The sequence below is a fragment of the Egretta garzetta genome, unplaced genomic scaffold, assembly GCF_000687185.1.
Source record: "Egretta garzetta isolate BGI_Z169 unplaced genomic scaffold, ASM68718v1 scaffold367, whole genome shotgun sequence".
Classification (NCBI taxonomy): domain Eukaryota; kingdom Metazoa; phylum Chordata; class Aves; order Pelecaniformes; family Ardeidae; genus Egretta; species Egretta garzetta.
Window position 1 is genome coordinate 2487141 of NW_009260192.1, and position 26727 is coordinate 2513867.

Genomic DNA, 26727 nt, shown 5'->3' on the forward strand with positions numbered 1-26727 from the left:
TGTGGGTCCAGCCCCTGTGGGTCCAGCACCCGACGCTCCTTTTCAGCCCCCCGTTATCCTGCACGGGCACCGCTTGCCATGGCGCAGTTACCGGCCCTTTTGTCACAGCCCCGACGTGGGTCACCATTGACACTGGGTAGCAGCAGCATTTCTGATGCCGCCTCCTCATTTTCCCTGACCATGACCTCCTGCTCCCAAATTGCTGTGCCGTTCAGCGTGTTTCCCATACCCCCCCCTTCTGGATTTAATGCTCACCTACTGAGCAGGTGTTGGGTTGGTGGATGCACGTTGTTTTCTGAGTGGCGTAGGTGTTTTGTTTTGATGCGGAAGAGGTACGTTTCTGCCAAACAAAAACGGTGTGGCCCAAACAGAGCAAGTGTTCCTCTGGGGTCGGTGGCTTGCCATTTCGTTCACAAGATTTGCAGTAAACGCTTGGTCCAAAACGCAGCCAAACCTGTAGTGCCCAGCCTCAGCAAGTCCGTTTATTTGTCGCTTTGTTATTTTTAAAAAATCAGTAATTAGTGTTTGAAGTCCTGAGTTTGCTCAGAGACTTATTTAGGGTATATTATTTGCTCATGTTTATTGAAGATAAAGTGTAGTAGGAAATTAAAGCTTCACCATTTCCTAAACTGTTTCTTGCTTTATAAAGGTTGGGTTTGTATGTCTAGGAGCCCATTTTGGCAAGCCTGGTAGTTGGTACCTTCCAGCACTGATCAGTTTTAAGACAAATGTACTGATTTGGTTTTGCCTAGTAAGTCGCTCGCTGTTACCTGGCATTCAGACTGAGGAAAAAAAACCCAAAACAATGAAAGACACTAGAAAACCAGGGGGTTGTCTTTTTTTATAAAGCTTGTCCAAACTCCCATCTGACCGCCCTACTTGCATTCTGTGCATTTTGAGTACATTTTAAAATACTTTGTATTTTAATTGCATGTTTGAACTGTCACGCACCACTTAGTTTTTGTAATTAGATGAATTTTTTTTTTTTTTATGTTTGACGTATGGGGGGGCAACACACAACAACTTGGGCAGCTTTGTTCAGCAGTGCCATTGCCGTGCATGCCACAGCCCGGGGGGTCTCGGGGTGCTGGGTGACCCCACTCCTGGCAGAGGCTTCCCTTCTGCTCCGCTGCCGCCTGCGAGGGAGTGCTCTCCGGGGCTTGGCCTCCATTTTCCTTCCTGTCAGCTGAGGCCACCCACTTCTGCTCTGCATTGTGGATGTGGAAAATAGATTTTCAAATTCAAAGCCTGTTATTTTGTCTTTGTTAAGCTAAATGATGCCAGTTTTCATAGAGTTTTTCCTTTTTTTTTTTCTTTGTCCTTCTTCACTCTTTTTTCTTTTCTTTGCCCCTTTTTTTTACCCTTTTTCTTCCCCCATCTTTCCTTGTCTCTTTACTGTTTGCTTTCTTTTCCTTTTTTTTTTTTTTTAATTATTTTTTGACTGTATTTTCTAGAGTTCAACTACCAAGTTGTAGTTTAACAAGTAGGTTGCTGTACTGACCACAAGCACTTGCTGGCAGCCTGACCATGATGCACTCCTAACTTGGTTTTTCAGTACTGTAGCAAACATAGCACTCCCAAGTTTGGATTGCGTACTGAATTTCAGGCTGAGTGGGGGTTGAAATACTCACTTGGCTGAGTAAGGTCCAGTCAACCGTGTGTGTTCTCTGGCAGGGGCATAAGAAAAACCCAATAGTTGTGATCTATGCTAAGTTCTGTCTCTTTTAATTTCCTAATCAGGTTATTCATGCACTGTAGCGATAGGATCCAGTTCCAAAGTGTGTCTTTTGAGGGCAATTTTGTAGCAGGCAGGGTTGCCTGTTTTTCACTTATTTTAATGAGGACGTTCCTAAAGGCTGAAGCCTACAAAGTAAAATGCTATTCTATTTCTTCATGTTGTCTTCTATAAATGAAGAGGAAAAAAAAGAGAACTAGAGAGAAAAACAAACAAGAAATCGTTACTTAAAATCAGCCATCATTAAAAAACCTTACAGTAGATTACATATCTCCTCGTGATTTTTCAAGCTTTATTTCTTATATTATGCTTAAGTCTTATGGAAAGATTAATGTTCACTTAGTATCTTTTAAAACACATCTGTCTGAAGTGGTGACAGAAGCACATCTGGGCAGACTATTCCTTGCACAGAATAGTCTTTTTTTTTTTTTTTTTTTTCCTATTTATTGAATGGGTGAGGGTTTTTTGTTCGGCGTGAGGTTTTCTTGTGCCATCCTGTGCACTTGCTGTCCGTGTGGTTTCCGTTTTAAAAGTAGATTTGGAGAGAGCTAGCATCTGAACTGCCCTTAAAACCATTCTGACCGATAGCTCTAAAGAATTAACTATGAAAGTATTGACCAAAAGCAAAATTAAATGATATGCACCTAAAAAAGGCAAGTGAACACTAGTAACAAATTTATTCTTCCTTCCCTCCCCCCCCATTTTGGTTGTTTGGTTTTTTTTAAATTGAAGCATCCTGATATCGTGGTGATGGTGAGTACAGTTGTTCAACGCAAAGTGCTTTTTGTACGAGGCAAAACCTGGTTGATTTCTTGGCATTAAAAAAAACCACCAAAGGACATCTCATTTTTTGTGCATGTGTGAATAAGCAGGGAAAAGTAGAGCTGAAATTTAAAGTCTATCAACTTCTATTATGTGTTGCTTTTATTCCTCTTTGGTAGGCACAAAGGATTCACTTAAAACCCCAAAAATTCAAAGAAGTGCTGTTGACATTCTTTTGATGATCCTGGGGTTTAATTTTATGTATTAGAGAACAAAGAAAGCAAGCATCTCAGATCTGAGTTTAAGAGAATAAGGAATAGTTTAAAATTGTTCATGAAGATGGAAGAGCATGTCATTAAAAATTAAGTAAGACTTGTTGCTGTGTTGCTAAGCATTTCGCGTAGTGACAGTCTATCCCAACCCTCTGCTAGCAAACAGGACTCCACTGAGTCTCAGCATGTCCCCCATTAAACCATCACATCTCTGAAAGTTAGAAAGCTCATTAATGGCTTTCTGCTGTGCAACAATAAAGAATATATTCACTGACTGGTCAGCAATTAGTGCCAGCTAAGTTTTGTCCTTCACTATAGGAATATTCTGGTTCAGTTACTCCAGAGCTAAAAGAAATTTATTTAAAAAACAAACAAACAAACAAAACCCCAAACAACAACAAAAAAACCCCAAAACCTTTTGTATCCATGTAGGTGTATTTTACTGCCAGCAATCTCCTTTTGCTTTTATTTGAAAATTCAGATACTTCTTCAGCCCACCAGACCTGTGAGAAGATTAACTCATTTCCCAGCCTCCTACTTCTTTGTTGAAACAGCTCAGTTCACTGACTCGGTAGCCCCCACACCACCAAGCCACTATTAGTGTCATAGTTCAGTCCTCTTTTCTCTCTTTGGTATTTGTTTTTATAACGTAGTAGAGAATTTAGATAGCGTAAAACAGAGCAGAAAGTATGGAAAATCCACTTGAAATTTTCCCTTTGCCCCTTTGTACCAGTAATCTGTATGGAGTCAGCTGAGGGCCCAGCTGGACTCCAGGAAATGTTGGTTTAGGGTAACAGGAAAGCAGAAATTCATTTTCATTGTCCTCATGGGAATAAGATGAATGTTGCTGAAGTTCAGACATTCTTCCATGGAGAACCTTCTGACAGGGACTACACCATAGCCACAGTTCACATCTCTGGGCTTCTGCTTTTGCTGGTCTTGGCTTGCTTTCTAGCCTATGTTACAGCATGTGCCCTACAGCGCTTGCTTAGTTTAAAAGACCTTTATAAGGATTTTGGTGTTTGTGGACATAGTTTGGGGAACATCTGGTGAGCGCAGCTTGTTCAGCACAAGCACTGGCAGTATTCTCAGTGACAGATCAACTGTGGGATGCAATAGTCCCAAAATTAGGACTGCAGAAGCTGGGTCACCTGTCTGTATCAGGTTTTGTAAATAACGGAGGAAGATAGGAGGAAAACAAAACTTTATGAAGGTAACCAAATGCTTGTTAATGAACACTTAAAAAATGAAAACTTACATACAGTTGTGTAATTGAAATAGAAATGTATGCTGTAAAAAGCTAAACAATCATTCTTGTCCCCCACTCACCCCCACCTTCCAGCTCTTTTCTTAAAGAATCTGTATTTTTTTTCTCTGAAGCCCTATTAGGTATACATATTTATCAGACATCCAAGAAAACTGTGATTCTTTAACGCAGCCAGCACACAAAATAATGAAAAAGAAAAAAAAAACCTTAAGTTTTTTGTACTGGTGTAATATCTCTGTAACATTTGATCTGTATCTGCACTAAAGGTAGGTGTAGAACATCACCCTGAAGGTATCTCTTGCTGTCAGTGGATCATGAATGTCAGCTTTGACAGGTATCCTCTGGTGATGTTATAAAGCATATGTGGCTTATTTTAAGCAAAGCTGCCCATACTTTTGTCTTGTCGGAATATTCCTGCTTTCTCCCTAGTGTCTGTCACTTTTTTTTGTCATCCTTAAGCTGAGAAGTATCTTGTAAAATCTTGTTAGCTGGCTTTAACTGTTTTTCCTCATGCTAACTTCTAAAACCCATTACATCTGCCTTAAAAGATAAATGATATTTTTACCGATACTGTAGCAGAAATAACTTTTTTTTTTTTTGTGATTTGGTGTTCATAAATTCCAGTTATTGCAAACTTTGCACTTCGGGTGCTGTGCATCTTCTATACTTTTAAGCCCCAAATCTTGCAAAGACTGCCCGTGACATGTTCTGTGACTTCCTATGGAACTATTTAATTGCCAAGCTTAAACACGTGCTTCGGTTCTTGCAGGGTCCATGTCCAGCTCTCTTTTCAGAAGCTTGCTGGTAGGGATGCTTGCCAGCACTCGGGGATCCCTGAGAGGGAGAGGAAGAGCTGGTATTTTTGCTTGCTTCCATCTGCCAGCTTTCCATCTCCCATACAAAACAAGCAACTAACATGCTATTGATGATATGTTGAGGGGAAAAAAAACAGATAAATAAATAGAATCCGAAGAGTCCACTAAGTGGATTCCATTGATGTTTTGTCATTCAATATGTAAATAATGCCAGGAAGACTTGCACTGTCACATAACCATAAGTGCATTCACTTGACCGTGGAGTGTCTTGTCTAGGTAGTTACGCTACGTCTTGCCAAAATCTTCCATACAAAAAAAATGAATGAAAGTGTCAGTGTTAGTTGCGGTTTGCATTTGACTGAATTTTTTTTTTTTAATGGGACAGCTTCTCTCATAATTATATAATTGAATGTGAATATATCAACAACTATGACAGAAACGCCCATGGAGTGTGGGGGTAGTAATATGGAAGACAAAGCAATCCAAAGGAAAATGAAGTTCATCACACTATGTCAGCATCTTTTTTTTTAACAGGAAAAGTCCCATGTGATGTAACAGAGAATTAGAATATTTTTCATTATGCCAAGCCTCCATTTGACTGACAGAGGCATCAGCAGAAAGCCAACATCAAAAACGTCTGCACCTGAAATGCAGGTCAAAACTTATGAGAACTTGAATAATCAAAAATGAGGAAAAAGGATTTGGAAACATGGAAGTAATAAATAATAGGGGCTGAAATACTTTATCTGTTCATGTTATGAATGGCCCCCTATTTTATAGGGAAGAAGAGATGGCATAGAGGATAGACTGTATAGTTTGACATACTTAAGGAGCGGAAGGCTTCCAGGCCATGCTGTAAAAGTAGTTTGAAGCCAGTCTGCAGTCAGTCCTTCCATCAGTGGGGTTAAATCGGGAGCATTTTTCTTGTTGACTGTTGCAGAGATTCACTCCGAATTGGAAGCAAAGAGCGACTGTGTGTCTTTCTGTAGCAAACGGTGTCTGTATAACAGCCAGGCTCTGACTTACTCTGTGTCTTGGATCTCCTAAATGCTTGTTCAGCTGGTAGGGTGACGACCCATCTTGCTAAAAAGCCTCTTTATAGTAGAATGGGTGCTTCAGGGTGACGACTAGGGTAAAACGGCTCACAGTTTAAGAAAACAACCTAATGAACATCACTTGAATTCCCGGAGCTGAACATACATTTCTGTTTCAGCACTAATGTGCAGTGAGCTTTGGTTAATTTATTTTAGGGGAAACTGGGTGTTCAGTACCTAGCCTTCGCACATGGAAAATAAAAATTATTTGTGAGCTGGGCGGTAGTAAAGAGACATCACATGCTGAGAGCCCCTTCAGGATTTGCAAGGTGGCCGGTGCCTAGGGTCTGTGCTGCCTTGCTGAGCTCCGCATAGAGCATAGGCAGGGCCTCAGGGGTGATGGAGCACACGTGTAAAATACACCGTGGGATCGCTTAAGTCCTGTGAAGTTTTGTCTTCCTCATCTTTGGAAGGGCAGCAGGCAGAGAGGCGCCAGCTTAAAGGCGCTGCTGCTGTTGAAATAGCACTGAGACTTCAGCTGAGCTTTGTAAAGGAGGATTGTGAAGCACTCTTCACACGTTAATTTAGTTTCGCAGTAACAAGCTAGAAGGCTACCAGTAATACTCATCTTACTTAGGACCGGCTGTAGGGAGAAACTATATGATTAGCTTGCCTAGGTAAGTCAGCAGTAAGGGCTAACAAACTCCAAGACTTAACGAATCTCTGTTACCCACAGGAGCTGAAGTTCCTGCTGGAACAGTAACTGGGCTACTTTGTTGATTTGTGTCTGAAAATACCCTAAACAAAAGCAAATGGCAGTTCAGCACTTTAGGAAGAGAGACAGATGGGGAGCACAGTGCAGTGTGGTACATGACAGAGGTCACGGTGGGACAGAAACAATATCAAACTTGCATTTTGTCATACTGGATTGTGGCTTTGTTTTCCACACGTTAATGTTCTTTTAACGCCAAAGTTGTTTGTTTCTGTGTATTTGGATCCGCTTTGCAAGTCATGGACAAAGATTTGGGGGAAATGGTCTGTGATTATGTGCCATATAATACTCACTGAAAAGACAGGAGCTGGTTACAGAAAATGAACAGAGGAGCGAGTGCCATGAAATTGAAGTTTAAATGTGCTCCAGGTGGAAGCAGCGTTATGGGGACAGTAAAAAGCAGCTTAATGGCAAGCTGCTACGAAGTTACAGGGCATCCTTAACTGGTGGGGGCCAGGTACTGCTTATGAGCAGGGAAGAACTAACAAAATCTCAAACGCATCAAGAAAAATGTCATTTTAAAATGTAGGTTAAAATTTCTGAACCCGCTTCCTTCAGGGTTCAGTTGTTTCCTCCAGCAAGCAGTGCCTGAAGGTCCTTCAGCTTTCTGCGCTGTTGGTGTCTGTGGGGGAAGCAGCTGCTTATGCACGTTTCTGGTGCAGACAAGGGTGTATTGCCAAAATGACAATGAGTTAACCAACAAGAAACACGCATGGAAGAGATCGGCCAAAACCAGAATTAGTGATCACTAAATGGGTGGGATACATAGGAGCATGGCCGGAGCTGTACAGACTGTACCTGTGTGAGATGGTTCTGGTGAGACATTTCACCCTAGTGGTGGCACCAGGGCTCGGGCAACCGGTGTAAGTACAGGCATCGCAGCCTTCCCTTCTGCCGCTGTAGGTTGAAACATTAGCACTCTAGCTTGCATCTTCCAGAAAGCATCATCCTAAAATGCGATGTGGCCTTGCAGTTACAAGGCTTGATCTCTTTTTGTGCCCCTCTCCTGAGAGTCAACAACAGAGCTGCTTCTGGCTTTGCCTAGGGAACCAGGACTCAGCCCAGCTTCTTTATCCTGCTCGCGAGAAGCCCCTATGAGACTTCACCAATTTTTTGTCAGCTTTTTAAAGATCTAGTTGGCTGACCACTCTGCAGGTTCAGTTTGTTTTGATGTTTGCATTGTTTTCTTGGAAAGCCAGCCATGCACCTGTCGGGATTATCATTGACATTACACAGTGTAAATAGAAGGCTACCAGGGACCAGTGCCGGCAGCGCTTGCTTCCCGTGGGCTTCGGTACTCGGATGTGGTGTGCTGGTTTTATTTATTTATATATTTACTTGCCCCTTGCTTGGGTAGCAGATCTCTTAAGCCACCCCTTAAATTAGTAGTTAGCATGTGTTAAGCATGTATTTTTACTGAGGGGTAGTGCTGAGGTATTTTTTAGATGAGGACACACACGCAAGATAGGCGTGTAAGTATTATTTAGCTACTGCATGCACTTGGTTCAGCGGATGGTTTGTTATGTTTCCTGGGGGGGGGGGGGCTCTTGTTGATGAGTACTTTGGAAGTGTCAGGGTAACTGCTTCTGGTTGTTTGCTTCAAATGTGTGTATTAAAATTCACTTCTCTTAGGCAGGGAGTCAGATTTCCCTATTGCACCTTTTAATGGCACTTGGGAAATCCTAGCTCATAGTGTCATGGGGTTCTGCATCAACATTGCTAAATATAAGTGCATGATTAACAGATGAGTGGCTGGCGATACGTTCCACTGCTAAAAAGAAGGATATCCTGACGTTTTCAGTGACAAAATATGAAAAACTACAGTGGACACAGGTGTGAGAGAGCTGTGGAGTCCCTCTCACTTGACCAGTGGGGGCTTTTCTGCTATCCTTCAGACAGGAGTACACTCGAGAGCTGGACTGGCTAGTGTTCTTGCTTTGCGCTCTTAAATTGTATAGTGCTCGTTAATCTGGGCATTAGGTAGAAATGTTAAGGTTAGAAAAGATACTCAGTTCTGTTGTGGATAACTGGAATAAACCTCTATCTGTTACCTTGCCAAAAACTTCTGAGAGTCTTGCATTAGTGCCCCATGTATTTGTCACTGGTTTAAGTATCTATATGATGGTCATTTATGCTTAAGGGTTTGTTGTGAATTTACAACTATTTTTGCATGACAGGTCACAGTAATGAAAGGCAGTAGTAGGAATAAGGATCATTCGACAGAAGGAGAAGGAACTGGGAAGCGACCAAAAAGAAAGTGTCTTCAGTGGCATCCCCTGCTTGCCAAGAAACTCCTTGACTTCTCTGAAGAGGAGGAGGAAGAGGAGGAAGAGGAAGATATTGATAAGGTAGACTTCAATGGATGCTTTGACCATAGAAGGTTAATGGTGGGTTGTGTTTTTGTTTTGTTTGCTTCTTGCCATTCTCTTTTATGAACAAACTTGGCCAATTAAAAGAAGTGATGCGGTGCCCATAAGGCTATAAAGGCAAGCAGCAAATAACACAAAAAAAGTGAATTGTCAATCATGCTTCTAAAATCCTGGACAAAACTCTCCTTTTTTAGAGTTAGACTGTAAGAGTTTTAACTGTGTTGTTTTAATAACATCTTGCTCAAGGTGGGGTTTTGACGTGGTTTTCTTAATTGTCTGCTTTAGACATGAAGTTGGTCTGTGCTTGATATCTGCTTCTAGTGGTCCTGAGGACATACCAAGCTAGTAGTTTTCCTCCTTTTTTTAAAGATTAAAAAATTGCAAAGATCAAAAGGGAAAAAGAAGGAAAAAGCTGTTAACACTTTGCGTGTGAAATTCAACTTATCCTCCAGAATATTGTGAGCATGGGTGGAATAATCTGCCTGATTTAATGCGTGGCATTTTGGTTTTGTTCAATGATGCTGGCCTTACCCTTTTTTCATAAGGATCCCACCATGTAGTACCTCACAAATGTACAGTTAGACTCTTCCTCTGCAACAAGAAGTGGGAATGGGTTGTGGAGATATGATGTTTCCATCATGTGGATAACATTCATATCTACATCTCCTTGATTCCTTCCTAAGGCAGGAAGGGAGAGGTCAGTGCTGAGGAGACTGCCTTGAGCCACATACTGATAAGGAGGAGTGACCTTGACGAGGATAAGGAGCAGCAAGGAGGAGCCTGATACTCTGACAGTGCTTTCTGTTGACCTTGCAGATCACTTTCACAATGTGGTATAAAACAGCAGTGTTGCAGTTAGGTAGGAGATGGTTTTCTGTCTCATACAGCAATTGGTTTCATCAGCCAGAACTAGTCTTCTGTGGTGCGTCCCTTGTTTGGAATGATACACTGGCCTGTAAGCGGAGAGAAAATATTTTGGCAGTGTATTCTGTTGAGATTTGCCCTCTGGCTCTGACTGGGCAGCTGTGCAGTGGCTGTGCTGCAGCACAGCTCACAGGCTGAGCAATGAATGGCAGGAGATGGGGAAAAAACTGTTACCGATGCACCTTCCTTCCTACGCACACTGTAGTTGCAAACACAAGTGAGTGGCTCTGCTCACCTCATCCCACCGAGATGATTTCTAGGTTGTAGGAAGGATCTCCTCCCTCCAGTCCCTTTAGAACTGTTACTGGAGAATGGTCCTCAGCTTAGACATCTGCTCCACTTGCAAGTCGGAGTTTGTCTTGCAGAGAGCATGAATGAACCTTGGACCATCAGGTGAGGAGGGTTGATGTCAAACTCTGGGTCTTCTAGACGGAACGGATGGCCTTTGGAGACAGCTGCGTGTATCCCTGTGCATCTCCCTCATTCACACACAGCATACCGACTCTCAGTCTCCATGAGAAGCGTGGATAACTGAGTTTACACCCCTTCCCTTTTGGTTCTGGTAGGTGCCGCTCCTTGGCGCTGACGGTTTAGAGCAGGATGCTGATGAAACCGAAGATGACGAGTCCTCAGAGCAACGAGCTCGCCGACCAATGAATGCATTTCTCTTATTCTGCAAACGCCATCGCTCTCTCGTGCGAAAAGAACACCCTCGCCTCGATAATCGTGGCGCAACCAAGATCTTGGCAGATTGGTGGGCTGTTCTAGATCCAAAAGAAAAGCAGAAATACACTGACATGGCCAAGGAGGTATGTTCCATCTTGAATGGTGGATGTAAAGGGAGTTCTTCATCACATATTTGTCTGTCTTCTGTTTCTCAGTGTATTAAAAGTTTTCTGTGTCATCTTTCTCTACAAGTGTTAACACGTGGATAGTGTGTGGACAGTGGCCATTGAAAACAATAGCATACAGTTAAGTGTCCGCTGACTACCGATACTTAGCTTGAGTTGTGCACTTGCTATTGATAATACAGGTTGCTATTATAATACAGGTGGACCAAACCAAAAGCATAGTCAACAAATGCAGACCCTTTTTACCTTTGATACTAATGAATTTTAAAACTATTAGTGTTTCATTAAGTATTTATGTATTGTTAACCAGTTTCTGATAGAGCAACCTTTGGTGAAGCAGAGTCCAATACCTGAATCAGAGAGCAATACATAGTCAGGGTCCTTTAACTGGGAGCAAGGAAGAGAGATTTGACAAAGTATACTTACATCAACTTAAATTTAAATGAGGCTTTTTAAGAAATAGCTTGCTTGGTAAGCTGGCCCCAAGAAGGGTGCAGGTATCAGATTATCAACAGCAGAGTGAAAGAGACATAGCCAGTTACTGAGGCTGATAACATCACCCCAAACCAGATCCCTGTAATTACCTGTGTGATGTAGAGTGGAGGTAACCATTGGATGCAATCTTAGAAAAAATCAAGGAAGGCCAGTGAGAAGGAAGGGCATCTCTGTCATTTGTCAAGTAATGCTAGCACGCTGCAAGCAGTACAGAGAACTGAAACGTTTGGGGAAACTATTGCCTGTACCCGCCCTGTCACCTGAAGTTGTCTGCTACTGTTAACACACGTATATAAGGTCAGGCTGTTCAGTGCTTTGTGTGAGCATGGAAGGGTCCACAGGAAGAACAGAGCATTCTACATGGCAGGTCCTTTTTGAAGCAGGGTCTGTAGTTCCCCGTCAGTGACACAGTGTTGAAATACTTGAGTCTCAGTTTGCCCAGCCATGCCTGATTTGTTCTGCACTCCCACTTACAAATTAGTGATGGTTCTTGAAATGTGTGGGAAAAGGGCAATTGGGAGATCCAGTACAGATACAAAGGAAGGAAAGATGAAAATGAAGAAATGATTTTTGGAAGAAACAAACCTGATGTGACTGTTTTTCTTAGCCTTTTGTCTTGCTCAAGGAAACTCATTCATTAAGTAGGAAAATAATTGCAGAACTTCTGTATGAAATGACAGATCTGAAACTATTAATCATGTTGTTGTAGAAATCATTGTTCCTGTAGTGATTTACTTACTTTTTTTGGCATGAAGAACAAATTGCATATTCGATGTCAAAGTGAAACAATAAATCTAAGTAGTTTACATCATTACAACTAGTTCCAAGAAATGTGTAGAAGAGAGATAGCGTATAATTTTTATTCTTTAAATAGTTGTATGTTGCAACAATAATTAGCAGCTGTAATGTGCTACTGAATATATTTGGGCCTTCTTCACCAACAGGCCTATTCTGTCTGTGTGGATCAGTCGTTTTGTTTTAACACTTGCTTTTGTAGTTAGGCTTACTGCTGAGACTGTCAAAAAGATGTTAATGTCAACTTTCCTGCAAACCATTTATTGGTATTTTTCCTAAGGAGAGCTCATTTAAAAGTCAAGAAGGTGAATGCCTTTGGAAGGACATAAAATTACCGTTGTACCAATGACCTTCTGTTTGAATACCTGTATGTATAAGCTCATTGAGGCTTAAAATACAGTGGATGAGCTTCTGTTAACTGAAAGGTAGCTTTTTGGCTGCAAGCTGAAGGCTATGAGTCCTTTGACTTCCCGTTTTCCCCGCATAGCCTCTAGCCGCTGCCCTGGCAAGGCACTCATCTCCCAAAGGACCCCTGTGTCATATCCACTGCCCCTACAACGTGTCTCGTGTACCCTGAGCATCTGAGTCGCTCTTCCAGAGATACGAATGGGCCTGACAGAAGTGGTCCCTGCTGCAGTGGCTACAACCTCTGTTGTTTTACAGTCTCGAGAATGTTTTTACTACTTGAAGCCAAGGTTTGCAAAGCTGGTTACCTCAGGTCAAGCTTCAAGCAAGCAGCTTTCAGTTTCTCATCTGCTTAGTACCAGCAACTGATACTATCTCAGCAGTGTCCAAATCAAGGCACTGTATATGTACTTATACATATCTAGCTATATACAAAATCTGGGATTTTGGAAGATAGTGAGGCACCCGAACATTTTCTTGAGTGGAATTAGGAGAATTTTTCTATTTGGTTGGTCATCTATCTGTGATTCCCACTGAGAGGATAATTTGGCCTATGGTTCATTTAGGCACTTTGGAAAATCCTATTATGTACCGGTCCGTACCTTGGGGTGCCTTAATTTCCTAGAAAAACTGTCCCCGTGATCTCTCTATTTTCAGTCTTGTGGTTTATGGTCTCTTGTAGCAACACCTGCCCTGGAGACCTCATGCTGTGCCTGCAGAGCTCCGTGTCAGCTTCTGCTGGTGTTTTCTTTAGGAGCAGGGCTTTCTATTTGTATCCTACAGCCTTTGTACATCAACTTAACTTCGAAAGTTTAATTCTAGAGGATTTAAGCTCAGTAGCTGAGAAATACTCCCAAGGGGAACCGCAAGCGTTCCTGCTGTTTGTTAGCATTTGCCTTCATTGAGGGGAAAATGAATTCTGGCCGCTCATAAATGTGGTCCGGTGTGTTTAGTTACTACAATAATAGGGGTAGTGTTCTTCTGTTAACTCTTACTGGACTTACTGGGAATATTCAGCTGCCTTGGAGAATATCCAGCGAGATGATTATCTTTCAAGCCCTGTTTCCCTTGCTGGAAAACACTTCATTTTTAAATATGTCTTTGCATTGGCCAGATCCAGGCAGTCAGGATTGTTTCTTGCAGGGAGCAGCCTGATAAATCCAGGCTGCTGCCATTGAGTGGGGGAGCTGAACTCTTCTCCCCGCAAGCACTTGGCCAGTCCTATGGTCAGCCGACTGCAGGTACCGGCTGGGAGCTCACTGTCCGTGCTGTGCCGCTGCTCTGCTGCGTTGGCAGCCGCCTCGGGGTAGGAGGGGACGAATGTTCTGGCTTCCCGGCTGGAGTCTGGCAAGTTCACTGGGTGACGTATGGACCGTGACATGTAATGTGACCCTTGTGCCCCTCAGGAGTGAAAAACGGAGTATAGTATTTTCTGGGGATGTTTTTTTTTTGGTTTTTTTTTTTTTTTTTTTTGTAAATCTCTGGGATTCATGTGAAGTTCAGTGGGCAGTTGGTGGGATTGAAGCATACATTTAAAGTTAAGCATGTGCTAACTGCTACCATGAGGTGTAGCTGGAATCCACCTGTGAGCTCCTGTTCCCACCACACTGGAGAAAGCAAATCTTTTTTTTATTTTTTTATTTTATTTTATTTTTTTTTTATTTGGTGATAAAGCAACTCAGGGAGTTGCACTAGAGTGCAGCACCTTTTTTAACCTCAGCTCTAAAGTGATAACCCATCCCACCGCGTAATGCATCCTTCCCTAAGCTGTCACAAAATAGAAATGATAATCAGACTGATCCCACAAACGTATCCTGTGGGTTTTTTTAATCTTACCTGGAACTTCGGGACATGACCCTGCCAGGCCATCCCTGCCACTCGTGTGTGGGACCCAAGGCAGTGTCTTTGCATTCCGGGTTAAGAACTTACCGTTTTGGGTTTTTTTCCCAAGCAACTTTTAGGGATGTCTTATGTCCTTAGACTGGCTGTGTTAAGTTGGTTTACTGTACAGTTGGTTGAATGGAGGAAAACAGTAAGCTCTACTATTGCCTTTGGCATTTTCTCTTTACTGTGTAGCTCATTTAAGTTATCTTCTCATGACCTGGCAAGCAGAATCTATCACTTCATTTTATGCATCAGCCTAATAGTCACAAAAATCAATACTGAAAGTCTTCCCAAGATTGGAATTGGGCCCCTGCATGCATTTTATAAAAATACTTCTTGGGCATTGTTTAACTTTTTACATTTTCATTTATCTTTAGTGTTGAAGCTATGAAAGGGGCCAGTGAGTTGTTCTTCCTCAGTTTGCTACCTCCCCTCTGGAATGTGTAGTTAATGTTCACTTCTTGGCTTTGCAGAAGAAAAAAATCCATTAATACACCACCTCGCTTGAATTGCTCTTGTTGGAAACTGATTAAAAGCTTACTGCTGCCTCCTCTTGCAAATGGCATGCGTTCTGGTTCTTATTTGATGGGCAGCCTGTCGGCTTGTCAAATTACAGAATAATTCAATTACTCAAAGCAGCAATGCCGATATGAAGAGCTTATGTACCTCATTGCCAGCGCTTCTGTGCTTTTCACTCTGCAGGCTGGAAACAGGATTTGTGAGTGGGCTGTGGCTTTAACAATGGGAGGCAAAGCTGCTTCTCTATTTCCTTTCCGCCTCTTCCCTTACCCCCTCCCCTTCCCTTCCCTCCACCAGGCTATTTTTTGTCATGTACCGAGCTCCCAAACCAAACTGAGGGAAAAGGGGCGAGGTGAGAGGTGTTGCAGTCCTTAGTTTGTAGGTTTAATACATACACCCTGTTCAGAAAATACAGTGTGTATGTGGGTCAGCGGTCCCTGCAGATTTTTATTATTTATAGTAATTTCTATAAATACAGGACTTCACGCAGCGGGTTCACACAGTATTGTGCTTCTTGTAAACTGAATTGGTTTTATCCTTGCTACAGTCTGGAGGCAGCGAATGCCAGCTGATAGATTAAGATGGAAATGAAAGTAAGCCGTACACATGCGATAGTGATCCTGCCACGAGGCATGCCACTTATTGATCTGGGAAAACGCTGCAGCGACTCTTATCAGAGGACAAGGTTTTCAGTGCTATTTCTGTATTTGATACCCAAGGGATTTCCCCCCCACACACCCCGTGCGGGCATGTGCATGACACCTAGGTGCTTCTCTGTGCCGTAGCTGGGGCTGATGACAGCTGGGTGGGTGGGAACATGTGTAATCACAGAAGAAACTTCCTGCAGCTGCCCTACCGTGTACTTCAGGATAAAACCGCTCCCTGCAGCCAGCACTGGTATTTAACTGGGTAGGCTCCCACAGCAGCCAGTGCTGTACACCCCTATCAGTTGTTAGGCAAACATTTGCAGCTGGAATGCGTGGCATGTTCCTCTGATTTGCCCGTTCTCCACCTTGCATAGCAACACATCTAAAAGACTGAAATGTGCTCTTTTTTTGCTACGTTCAAAAAATCTTGTTTTGGTCTGGTCAGCAAGATACCTGGAAATCGTCACGGTTGCATTTTGTGAATAAAATAGGTCCCCATCTTTCCCCCTACCCTCCAAACTGCATAGGATCCAGACCTTTTCCCCACACACCCCGTGTGTAGTCTGGCTTGGTTCGTTTTGCTGCCTTACACCGAGAATATAGCAAACAACTGAGATGTGTGCTGTGTGCTCAAGGCCAAAGTGGTCCCAGTTTATTTTATGCAGCCATGCAGCGTGGTACATTTGGAAGGAACGCTGGGGTCATGTATCAGAAGTTAATGAAAATGAGATGATACTGGTGGTGGTTTATTTTCGGTGCCTGGTTTGGGAAAGCATGTAGTCAAATATTCTGAAATACAGAACTATTAGAGAAAAATGAGTGCAAGGTAAGGAGCATCATGCTGCATTTATGGCTGAATGTATGTTTTTGTTTCATTCAAAGTAGAAAGTAAACAAAGATTGTACCTACAAAAGAATTCAAATAGCTGTCTCTGTTTCCCAGAGAGTGAGCGTGCAAGTATCGGGGAGCAGTTTGCAGGATCAGAATTTCAGCCTACTCCGGGGGATAAACCCTCAGGAGAGGAAAGAGAAACCCCAAGTTTTTAAATACAGCTCTACTTCTCTAAATACTTCTTCTTTTGTGTTGGCGGTCAGACTCTAAGCATGTGATTAAACTGTTAAAACACAAGATATTTAAAGATTATTTACTGTATTAAATCATCTTACATGCAGTGCACTCTGTTGCCCTGTGGATAGGAGAATGTCATGACCGGTAATTTTCCTTTTGTTTCCTAGTATAAGGATGCATTCATGAAGGCAAATCCAGGATACAAGTGGTGCCCCACAACAAACAAACCTGTGAAAACCCAGACATCCAGTGTTACAAACAGGAAAAAGCTATGGGCCTTCGCATCAGATTCTGCAAAAGATTTACCAAGCCCCAGGAAAATGACAAAAAGTGAAGAGATGCCACAGCTTAACTTCGGGATGGCAGGTGAGATTTCCATCCATGTTACTCAGACGTAGCATCTTCATTTTATTTGAGGATGTAGTGTTGAAATCGAACTGCGATACCAGTTTTTTTTACTGCACGTGGTACTGTAATGCAAATAACTTTGATGTCCCAAATTAGGTTGCCAAGACCGTAGTTAAACCTCTCTATAACAACTTTCTAAAATTTTCCTTAGTGCATGATTACTTTCAAGAGTCAAGTCCAGATATGTAGCACTACAACCCCATACCCCATTTGGGTCCAGATTTGATTGATTTTTAATTCCAGCTTATCTACTGTTAGTAATTTTCATTTTCTACTCAAAAAGGAAAATGCTGGTTGTGTGCATTCTTTTTCTCTTGCAAAGAGCGTTGTACTGTGTTTAGTAATTTGCTGTTTACAAAAATAATTTATGGGTGTATATGAAGTTGGAGGTGTTAACGTTCTTGTGGACCAATGTACTGCTGGAGCTAACTTTTTGTATTTAAATTGAGAGAAGAGTAATTTAATTTCACTTAAAATATGCTCTTTTGCCCATTATACCTTGGAGGGGCGGATTCTAACCTTTTAAACTTTTTAAAAAGAAAAAAATAATCTGTGAGGAAGTGTAGGTGGAGCACCTGAACTGGTGAAAGTCAGATAATGTCTCACTGATATCCATAAATAGCAGAACTGTTGCAATCATGACCTTGAAATACAGAGACATTAATGTTAAGTACTGACTGCTCAAGAACCTAACCGTCAAGGTAGAATTATTATTTTTCTCCCACCACCCTTTTTTCTTTCTTTTCTTTTTCTTTTTTGCAGTTTAAAGTTTCTAATTTTATAAATACCAGTGTATTCGTAACTTTGTCATATCCTACCCAGTTCATGACTTTTCTGCTTAAGGGAGATCGTGACCTGGAGAGTGGAAGGTAGTTTTATGGAACAAATGTAAAAGGATAAAAAGGGATAAAAAGGCACATATACCTTTTTGCCAGTATAGTGGTATGAAAATTCCTGTAATGAAATTCCTTCTGGCTGTAAAGGAACTGTGAAATGTGATCAAAATGCATTTTTTTCGCTACATAGTTATGATATATGAGAGACCGGTTCTAAAAACTGCAAGCCCCTTCATCCCACTCTGCTTTTGCTATCAGAGGAGTAACTCCTATGCTCCTTAAAGGTTTATTGACTTAACACAAAGGACAGGTAATAGGCCTTGGTCTACCTGTCTGCCATCCCCCACTGCTCCTGCTGGGTTATCCAAATGCAAAGTTTCTGAGTGCAGAGAGATCTTGAATCAATGCCTGTCACAGAGTGGAGGACAGAAAACTTAAGGATTAATTAGAAACTAACCTAATGCATTGTTTTATCTATAAAGCTATTCATTTCTGAGGAAGGTCCTTTTGTGCTATGTGTGATGTAAATTTTTTGTTGATGTTGGTTTTTTTTCTGCAGACTGAGTCAATGAGCATAGTAATTCATAGGGGTCTCGTTCCAGTCCTCATGCCAATGAAGGCTGGCTACTTCCTTGAGTATAACAGTAGCTCATAAAATAATGACAACTTCTGACAGAGAAATTAGCAGCATCCCAAGTCACAACTCTCAAATCTGCCATGCCAAATGGATTACTGTTTTTCAACCATATACCAGTTTGTGCTAAATATGTTTTGTTATGGTGTTCTTTCCTTGACTTCCTGTGGTCATTCCATTCAACTCTGACTCTCCTATCAAGCACAACCTCTTTTAAAATCCAGGCTGTATACTAGCTGATGAACTAAAATGTAGCTGAACCACCTCAGAAACACTTCTGCCTTTGAAACACCACTGTCTGTCTTGCATCTTCAAGGCAGATAGCTTCCTTAGGACAGGGATTGTATGATTCCAGAATAATTCCAGGAAATATGTTTTACTTGTTGGTAGTTGTTAATCCTGTCTTGATTGCTTTTTACATACTATATTTCATTTTGGAAAATGTAAGATATAGAGATTCTCTTTTTAAGTCCCATACAGGCCATCTCTCTCCTTTATTTTTCAATTCTGACCGTAACCAACCCACTATTAAGCCAGCCTGCTGAGTTTCTAACCAGACCAATACTGACAAAGTATGTCATTCCCAAATAGTGAGATGGTTTTAAGTTTCATCAGTATTAAAAGCTGTTGCGAAAGTCACAAATTGCCTCCCATTCTGCAAGTCAAATGTGTATGCTATTTTCTCACTATTGTTGATTTAACTGTAAATTACTTTAAAATAGCACTTAAAATTCTTAATTTTTCATGCCTGTAAGTTCTTAGTGCCCCAAGAGAAGCATTGTTGTGCTGAGAAGGCACTATAAACATATGGCAGTGTTTGCATATGTACATTTTGTCTTCCCTTAAATGAAGTTATTTTGTAATTTGAAACCTTAGTGGAAGGATTTGTGGTTTTATCATGATCAGACATCTAAATGCCAGCCCTCTGCTACAGCTGCAGCTTAAGTATTCAAGTTGTTTAAGCACCAAATTAAACTTTCGCTTTCCACTTAGCTGTCATTTTTTTTCCTTCCTCTTAATTTTTGTATTTAAATAAACAGTTTAAGTATTTGCTTACTCGGGGAAAAACAGTCCTATCGTTGTCCTGTTATAAGCTACTTATTTGAAGCACAGAAAGCTGAGACCACCAAGAAGCTACTTAGAAGAGGGGGAGGAATTTAGAGCCATAAGCTGGGTGTTCTCCAGTTGGCCAAAACTGAGGAAGGGGAAGAAGACCCACAGGTAACTGAAGTGAAGCACAGGAGAGCAACTGGGAACCATCAGTGAGGAAAGGCTGAAAGAGCTGGGCTTGTTTAGCCTGAAGAAGAGAAGACTGAGAGGGGGTCTCATCAACACATACAAGTATCTCAAGGGTGGATGTCATGAGGACAGAGCCAGACTCTTCTCAGTGGTGCCCAGCAACAGGACAAGGGGCAATGGGCACAAACTGAAGCATAAGAGGTTTCAGTTGAATATGAGGAAAAACTTCTTTACTTTGAGGGTGACAGCACTGGAACAGGCTGCCCAGGGGGTTGTGGAGTCTCCTTCTCTGGAGATATTCAAAGCCCGCCTGGACCATGTCCTGTGTAACATGCTCTAGGTGAACCTGCTTTAGCAGGAGGGTTGGACTAGATGATCTCCCGAGGTCCCTTCCAACCCTTGCCATTCTGTGATCAGTGTGGTGTGGGCATAAGAAAGTGCTGTACTGCAGTTGTCAGGCAAAGTGTTTTCGGGAACTGTAGAGAAGAGTTAATGCCATTGAACAGAGCACCGCTCACCTGATGTGGTTGCCTTCCTGGTCGTTCATGCAGAGGAAAGGTGAACTCTACCTGGAATAACTGGAGAGGAGAGCTGCAGGGATCGCTGGGACCATGGGAGATGGACGTGCTTGCTGACATCAGGAGATCTTGATTTGCTTAGGCTTAGGAAAGCAGGTGGCTGAAGAGTAGGGAGACTCCTGTAAATGCAGAAGAGGGAAATGCCATTTAGGGAGAACAGTTATTTAATCTTAAAGATGTGGGCCAGAAAAAATGTATACCACCTGACCCTGAGTAAATTTCAGCTGAAAACTGGAAGAAAGGTCTTAATGCTTAGAAGATTTGTGTTCTGCAACAGCCTTCTAATGGGAATAAAGTAGAAAGCAACCAGCCAAGCCCTTACTGTTTAGTGTGGAGCTCAGTAAGTTCATGGTGGGCCTGGAAATCTCTTCCCATCTCTCTTTCCTCCAAGTTAACTGCCTGCTCAGGCATTATCTTCCAAGGTACATGTTCCCTTGTCACTTCTTAATTGCTCTGATGTCCTCTTGTTTGAAAGACTGAACTGTTTCCGATCAAGTGTTCTGATGGCAAAAGGTGCCGTGCTGACAGGATTGCTTCACTTATGAATTGTGCTTAGGTACTTGCTGGCCCTTCCAATTTTCTGTCTTCATTTCTTTAATCACTTCTTGTTACTAGATCCTACGCTTCTTATAGTGCCTTGTCTCTTTGTAGAAACTTAATACCTTTTGTTCCCTTTTTTATTTAAAAGGTTTTTTTAAAAAAAAACCCCACACCTTCTACCTGTTTATTATGGTAAAGGAAAAAAAAATAATTCCTTTGAACACTGGGTTTGAAGCCAGGTGCTGTTTAGGCTGTGTTCTTAAGATAATGAGCCACTCTTCTATCCTTGAGATAGTGGACAAGCCTGGTTTATTCCCATTGCTTTCCTCTGCTTCTGTTTACTGCTGTTCTAAGAGAGTATTGAAAAAACTTACCCTGTGAATATCAGTGCAAGATGCTGTCTGAGGGAGAACTTTTGGCAATGTCCTGATTTCGGCTGGGACAGTTAATTTTTTTTCCCAGTAGCTGGCACAGTGCTGTGTTTTGGATTTTGTGTGAGAATAATCTTGATAACACCCTGATGTTTTAGTTGTTGCTAAGTAGTGTTTATGCTAGTCAAGGACTTCTCAGCTTCCCATGCTCTGCCAGGTGTGCCAGAAGCTGGGAGGGGGCCCAGCCAGGACACCTGACCCCCACTGGCCAAAGGGCCATTCCAGACCATAGGATATCATGCCCAGTATATAAACTGGGGGCAGTTGGCTGGGGGGCAGTGATAGCTGCTCATGAACTGGCTGGGCATCCTTCGGCAGGTGGTGAGCAATTGCACTGTGCATCACTTAGTTTGTATATTCTATTTTTTATTTATTTATTTATTATTTTCCCTTCTTTTTCTGTCCTATTAAGCTGTCTTTATCTCAACCCGTGAACTTTACCTTTTTCTTTTTTCCCCAATTCTTTCCCCCATCCCACTGCGGGGGGAGGTGAGCGAATGGCTGTGTGGTGTTCAGCTGCCTGCTGGGTAAAACCACAACAGGCGGCCTCTGTGGTGTCGAATTAAGCAGCACCAGTGAGTATTCCTGTGAACTGGACCTTGATCATCTGTAGCACTAAATTGTTTAGAGGTTTACAGGTACAGGTTTGGCCCATATCAGCTGAAAAGCTCAACAAATTCCTCGGCACTGCTCTCATGAGTGGGAACGGACCAGGGGATTTCCCAGTGGGCATTTTGGATGCAGCTATTATGCATCCAAATTTTGCATAACAAAATGCAACCGAATTGGCATGGGTAATGGTGCCAGTTAGCCTCTGTTCCAGGGAATGATCCCAGGCGTGTGTAATTTATTGTTGTAGAGAGGGTTTTGTGTAGTTTAATGAAAGGAAATTGGAAAATGTGAGTGAGGGAAAAGTTACTTATCTTTGGCGTCTCATCATTGCCGAAGCTGGTGTCTCAGCAATACAGCAAGGATAATGCTTCCCTTTTTCTCACGTTGAGGCTGTTGTGTGAGACATTTGGGCCACAGACTGTCTCCCTCTCTCTACGTGACACTCTGTTAAGTCAGGCCCCAGCACTGCGTCCAAGGCACTCCCCCAAAACCAATTAGTCTTCCTAATGATGAAGAGCAACCACTGTTCTGAGTGGAAAAGCCACTCTGTGAGTAATGCGGTGCCAGCATTCATTGCTTTCACTTCTTGTTGTTTTCCAAGCTCCTGAGGTGCAGGAAGGCTGGAAGCAAGAAGCTGTCAGCATCAAATACTTGGAGAAAGAACATTTACAACTCCATTTTACTTTCCTCAATTATATATTGTATTGGCAGGGCAAAAAGTAGGCAGGCAGCTTGCCTGGCCAGTGCCTGCGCTCTTCTGGCACAGAGGATCAAGCGCTTCATGCTTCAGAGCTGTCAGGCTGGCACTTTTCACCACTAAATTAAAGTTAAATGAAAATAGAAATTTTGCTTCAGAGCTTGATCATGTCACTTTGTTCTATCCTTTTACTTGTTCGGTGGCTAAGGAAGGGAACCTTTCCCTCAGTAGGAGCATCCATTGAGTTACAAACATGTGTGATATTAGAGCATCTTTGTGTATATTTGTGTATGAGATCATTACAGTTGCTGTTTTAAAGATACCCATCTCTGTAGTACATAAAACCTTTGGCAGTAAAATTGCAAATCCATGCAATGGGGTGTTAAGCACACAAATCCAATTAAATCTTTCAGACAGCTTTGAAAGCTTCTCCCAGAGGGTACAGAAATGGTTATTTGTGATTCTGTTGAACTGCCTTTTATGGCAGCTTGCTTAGAGTATCTGTGACAAGTAGTCTTCTGGGGGTTTAATGCTGCAAATGGTAGGTTCTTTAAACAAGCAAATGAATAAACTTAAGATTTGCTTTTACTCTTTTAACAGATCCTACGCAAATGGGAGGCCTGAGTATGCTGCTTCTAGCTGGGGAACATGCCCTGACTGCACAAGAGGTAAGGAACTCTCCTCTCTCCCTTTATGCGAGCCCTCAGCTTAAAGAGAGCTCTGAAGAGGAATATTTGACCAGTCGGAAGTGAAATTTAAGGTACATCTTTGGTAACCTCAGGTGGGACTGAAGTGTGAGCCCTGTGATATGAGTTGTATCCCAACCACAAAGGTAGAGGCTGGGCCGAGTTACTATATCTGTTCAGTGTTACCTCTGCCGACTGAATATTTGATCAGACCAGGAAAATCTGCCGCCTGAGAGGATATTGTCACAGGTGGAAGGATGGAAATACAGTGACTGTGTTAATAAACAGGAGGTTTGCAAGCCCTTTTGGGCAAGGATTTCATATGCTCATGCAATGCCTCACGTAACTGTGGCCTTGGCCCTAATAGCAAAATAAACACTTAATAATTTCCACACAGTATCATTATGTATGCATTCTGAAACCTTGCAAGTGCTTGCAGGTAATCAAAGTATTGCAGTTTACTCCTATTCATTAAGTCTTTATGTCTAAAGAGAAGTTTGTGGTTCAGTTGCCTTCACAAACATTTGTTTTTACGAAGGAGCCTGGTAAATAAAAGTGTTCCTGCATATCTCCAGTAGTGTGGAGACCTCTGGTCTTTCTTTAGACTATTATTTTATTATTTATCATCTTTTTTTTGGGCCAGCTTTGAAAATTATTCAAAAGGTGTCTTGTATGTTGGGTAAAATAGGTAATCGCTAGCCTGGAAAAAAGAGGCACGAAAGCGAGGTTTTCTTTTTTGCTTTTTTTGTTGTTGTTGGGAGGAAAAGCAGTAATTAACTATCTATATGCAATACCCCCAAATGCAAAATGTGTAATGCATTTGAGATGGATCGCTCTTGTACAGCCAAGACTCCTCAGTGCTTTGCACACCAGTTTGAGCAATGGAAGTCTTTGTGCAGAAGTGCGTACTGGCCTTCTGTACTGCAGCATGAAAAATAAGAAACACTAGGGTAAGGTTGGCAGAGAAGTGAAAAGACATTTATTATTTTGTGCTAAAATGTGAATGTCCTGTAGTTTTCAAACTTTGAATCTGTCAGATTGGAGTTTAAAAACTGTTTTTACTATGCTGTGATGTTTAAATGAGAGGTAAGGTATATTGCAGTCACAAATACTCACTTCCAGTAAGAAGGGTCTTTGCTATGACCTTGTGAGTTGAGCTTTCTTGCTTTTACATGAAAAGTGCCTCAAGTAGTACGATTTCAGATGGCAGTGAAGGAATAAAATCTACATGTGGATTTAGAGACAAATCAAAAAGGATGTTGTGTGATTGTTTTAGTATATGAATGGGGTGATTTTAATCAGGATTTTCTTTTTTTGAGCAAAAGACACATTTCCCATGCGCCTACATAAACCCTGTTTTTTCTGATAGAAGCATGTGATATGGCCTGTGATGTAATATTTACTTTATGTATAAACTGTACTGTGCTGTGCTCTTTTGAGCCTGTAGTCTTCTTTTGAAACTCAGCCCTCCACATCAGAGGCAAGCTGTGTAATCTGCTTTCCACCAAAATGTAGAGCAATATACTTGCCATAAATGCAGCCTGAACAAAACTAATTGAGGGATTTGTTGGCTGTTGTCAGAATCATGATAGGCCAGAAATAAGCCTACACTTAACTGGTAAGTTACTGCATTTTAAATGTCCTACGCTAGTAGGTAAGTGACAGAGCACTTTACCAGGGAACAAAACTGAACATCTCCCATTCTTTCAGAGTGTCCCCTATGTAAAATACATTCTCCAGAACAATCTGGTTGCTTGGTATTCTCAAAGGGACCCAAGTGGATGGAGTTCAGTCCTCCTAAATGCGTGTCAGCGGGAATTAATCTCCAGCTGTGTTTCTGTGCACTGGGAAACTTCCTCAGTCTCTTTGCGTGGCAGCCCCTTGTGTGTCTTCCGTTTTCCTTTGTTTTCTTTTTATTCAGTGTTTCAGTGGTGACTAGATACAGAGCAAATATTTCTTAGGCTTGTGTTTCCCAAAATGCAATGAAGATCCTAAACTTATTTAGACTTGGATAACTGAACAGCACTTCTGGCTTCCCATCCTCAGGCGTGTGGACAGAGGAGACATCAGACGTTCATCTTTGCATGCCTATGGGACAACTTGGGGTTCGATTTCCATGCTTATGCTTGAAAGTAGTTTCACTCTCAAACCAGCTTTTGGGAGGTTAGCAGAACATGCTAGAAGCTGCTGGTATACATGCATACATGCTGATATGACAGGCTCGGTAAGAAGCTGAAGAATTCATTGTAGAATTGGTAAGCTGCTTTCCTCTTCAGTGTAAGGGAGTTAGTTGTGTTAGAGTTGGTATTGAGGTGGGGGAGAATTTGTGTACTAAGGTGACTGCTGAGTTACTGTCAGTGAGGAGGTTCAGAAGTTGCTTAACTGTGGAAGACTAGGTATTGTTTTTATATGCATGTAAGTATATAAATATATATCGTATATCTAAACCCATGGCATTTCTATTAAAAAAAAAATGCAGTGTCATTTTTAAAAGAATGCTCTAAATGATATCATGTAGTCTTCATTATCAGTAAAGCGCATGTGTGTACTGTAAGACTGTAAGCTACACATGCATATACATGGTTCTTAAATTGGGGGACCACCAGACCACCAGACTTGACCACCTGTCAACGTGCAGTTTTGACTGCTTGTGCATATGTATGGTTGTGCGAACTTGGGTGGCCTTGTAAGCATAGGTCTTAAATACTACTACCATCTTAAAAATTGTTAATGGAAAGGAGGGCAGCACTGGCATAGTTTGCTCAGAACTTGAGAGAAGATGAGGGAAATGATACCTTACAGGTCTGCTAATCCCACATAAATTTATTTGGCGCCTGCTGTTTTTCTGTCAAGTGTATGTTAAATGGATGTATAGGGACTTTTCAAGCCAGGTGTTTAATCTTCGAGTTGTCGGAAGCCCAGAGGTCAGGTAAGAAAGTGAACAGGCACCAGCGGGAGGACAGGAAGAGGCACAACAGCGATATTTACAAAATTGCCTTGAGGCTTCGGTCACCGTCTCTGTATGTCACTGGTTATGTTCCTATTTCTGTAATTTATTTTTTTTCAGTAGACTAGAGAGTTTTTCTTCTGATAACAGAATTCAATGTCAGTACATGACTGATTTCCAAGCAGCAGCTGGAGTTACTAAGCAGACAGGCAAGTGAAGCTACAGACCTTACCAGCAGTACAGAAAGGACTTGGGTATGCAATGAGTTTTCCACCTGGCTTTTGGGTCCTTTCATCAGTTCCGCGAGACTATGGTGTGTGTATATGAGCATATTTTGTTGAACACCTGAGCAGAAATGCCAGGTGGGTCTGCTCCAGCTGCTGTCCCCGTGCTAGGCAGGGCCTGGTCCTCCCAGCAGATTTATTAGCAGAAAGGCTGAAGCTGGTGCAGGAGCGCTCCTTGCTCACCCTCTCGCCTCCCTCCATCCATGTCTCCCTTACTTGCC

General features: G+C 42.0%; 1 protein-coding gene across 16 annotated transcripts in view; it reads left to right on the top strand.

Moving 5' to 3' along the window:
- BBX (BBX high mobility group box domain containing) overlaps positions 1–26727 on the top strand; it is a 141403-nt gene that overhangs the window by 71979 nt on the left and 42697 nt on the right. For 12 of the 16 annotated variants that reach the window (XM_035897564.1, XM_035897572.1, XM_035897569.1 and 9 more), the window contains 4 exons: positions 8835–9005; positions 10517–10759; positions 16782–16980; positions 23190–23257. In XM_035897564.1, coding sequence (XP_035753457.1) covers positions 8844–9005; positions 10517–10759; positions 16782–16980; positions 23190–23257 — 672 coding nt within the window. In that variant the 5' untranslated portion in view covers positions 8835–8843. The remainder of the gene's footprint in view (positions 1–8834; positions 9006–10516; positions 10760–16781; positions 16981–23189; positions 23258–26727) is intronic. The other 4 variants (XM_035897576.1, XM_035897577.1, XM_035897574.1 and 1 more) reach the window with 3 other exon arrangements.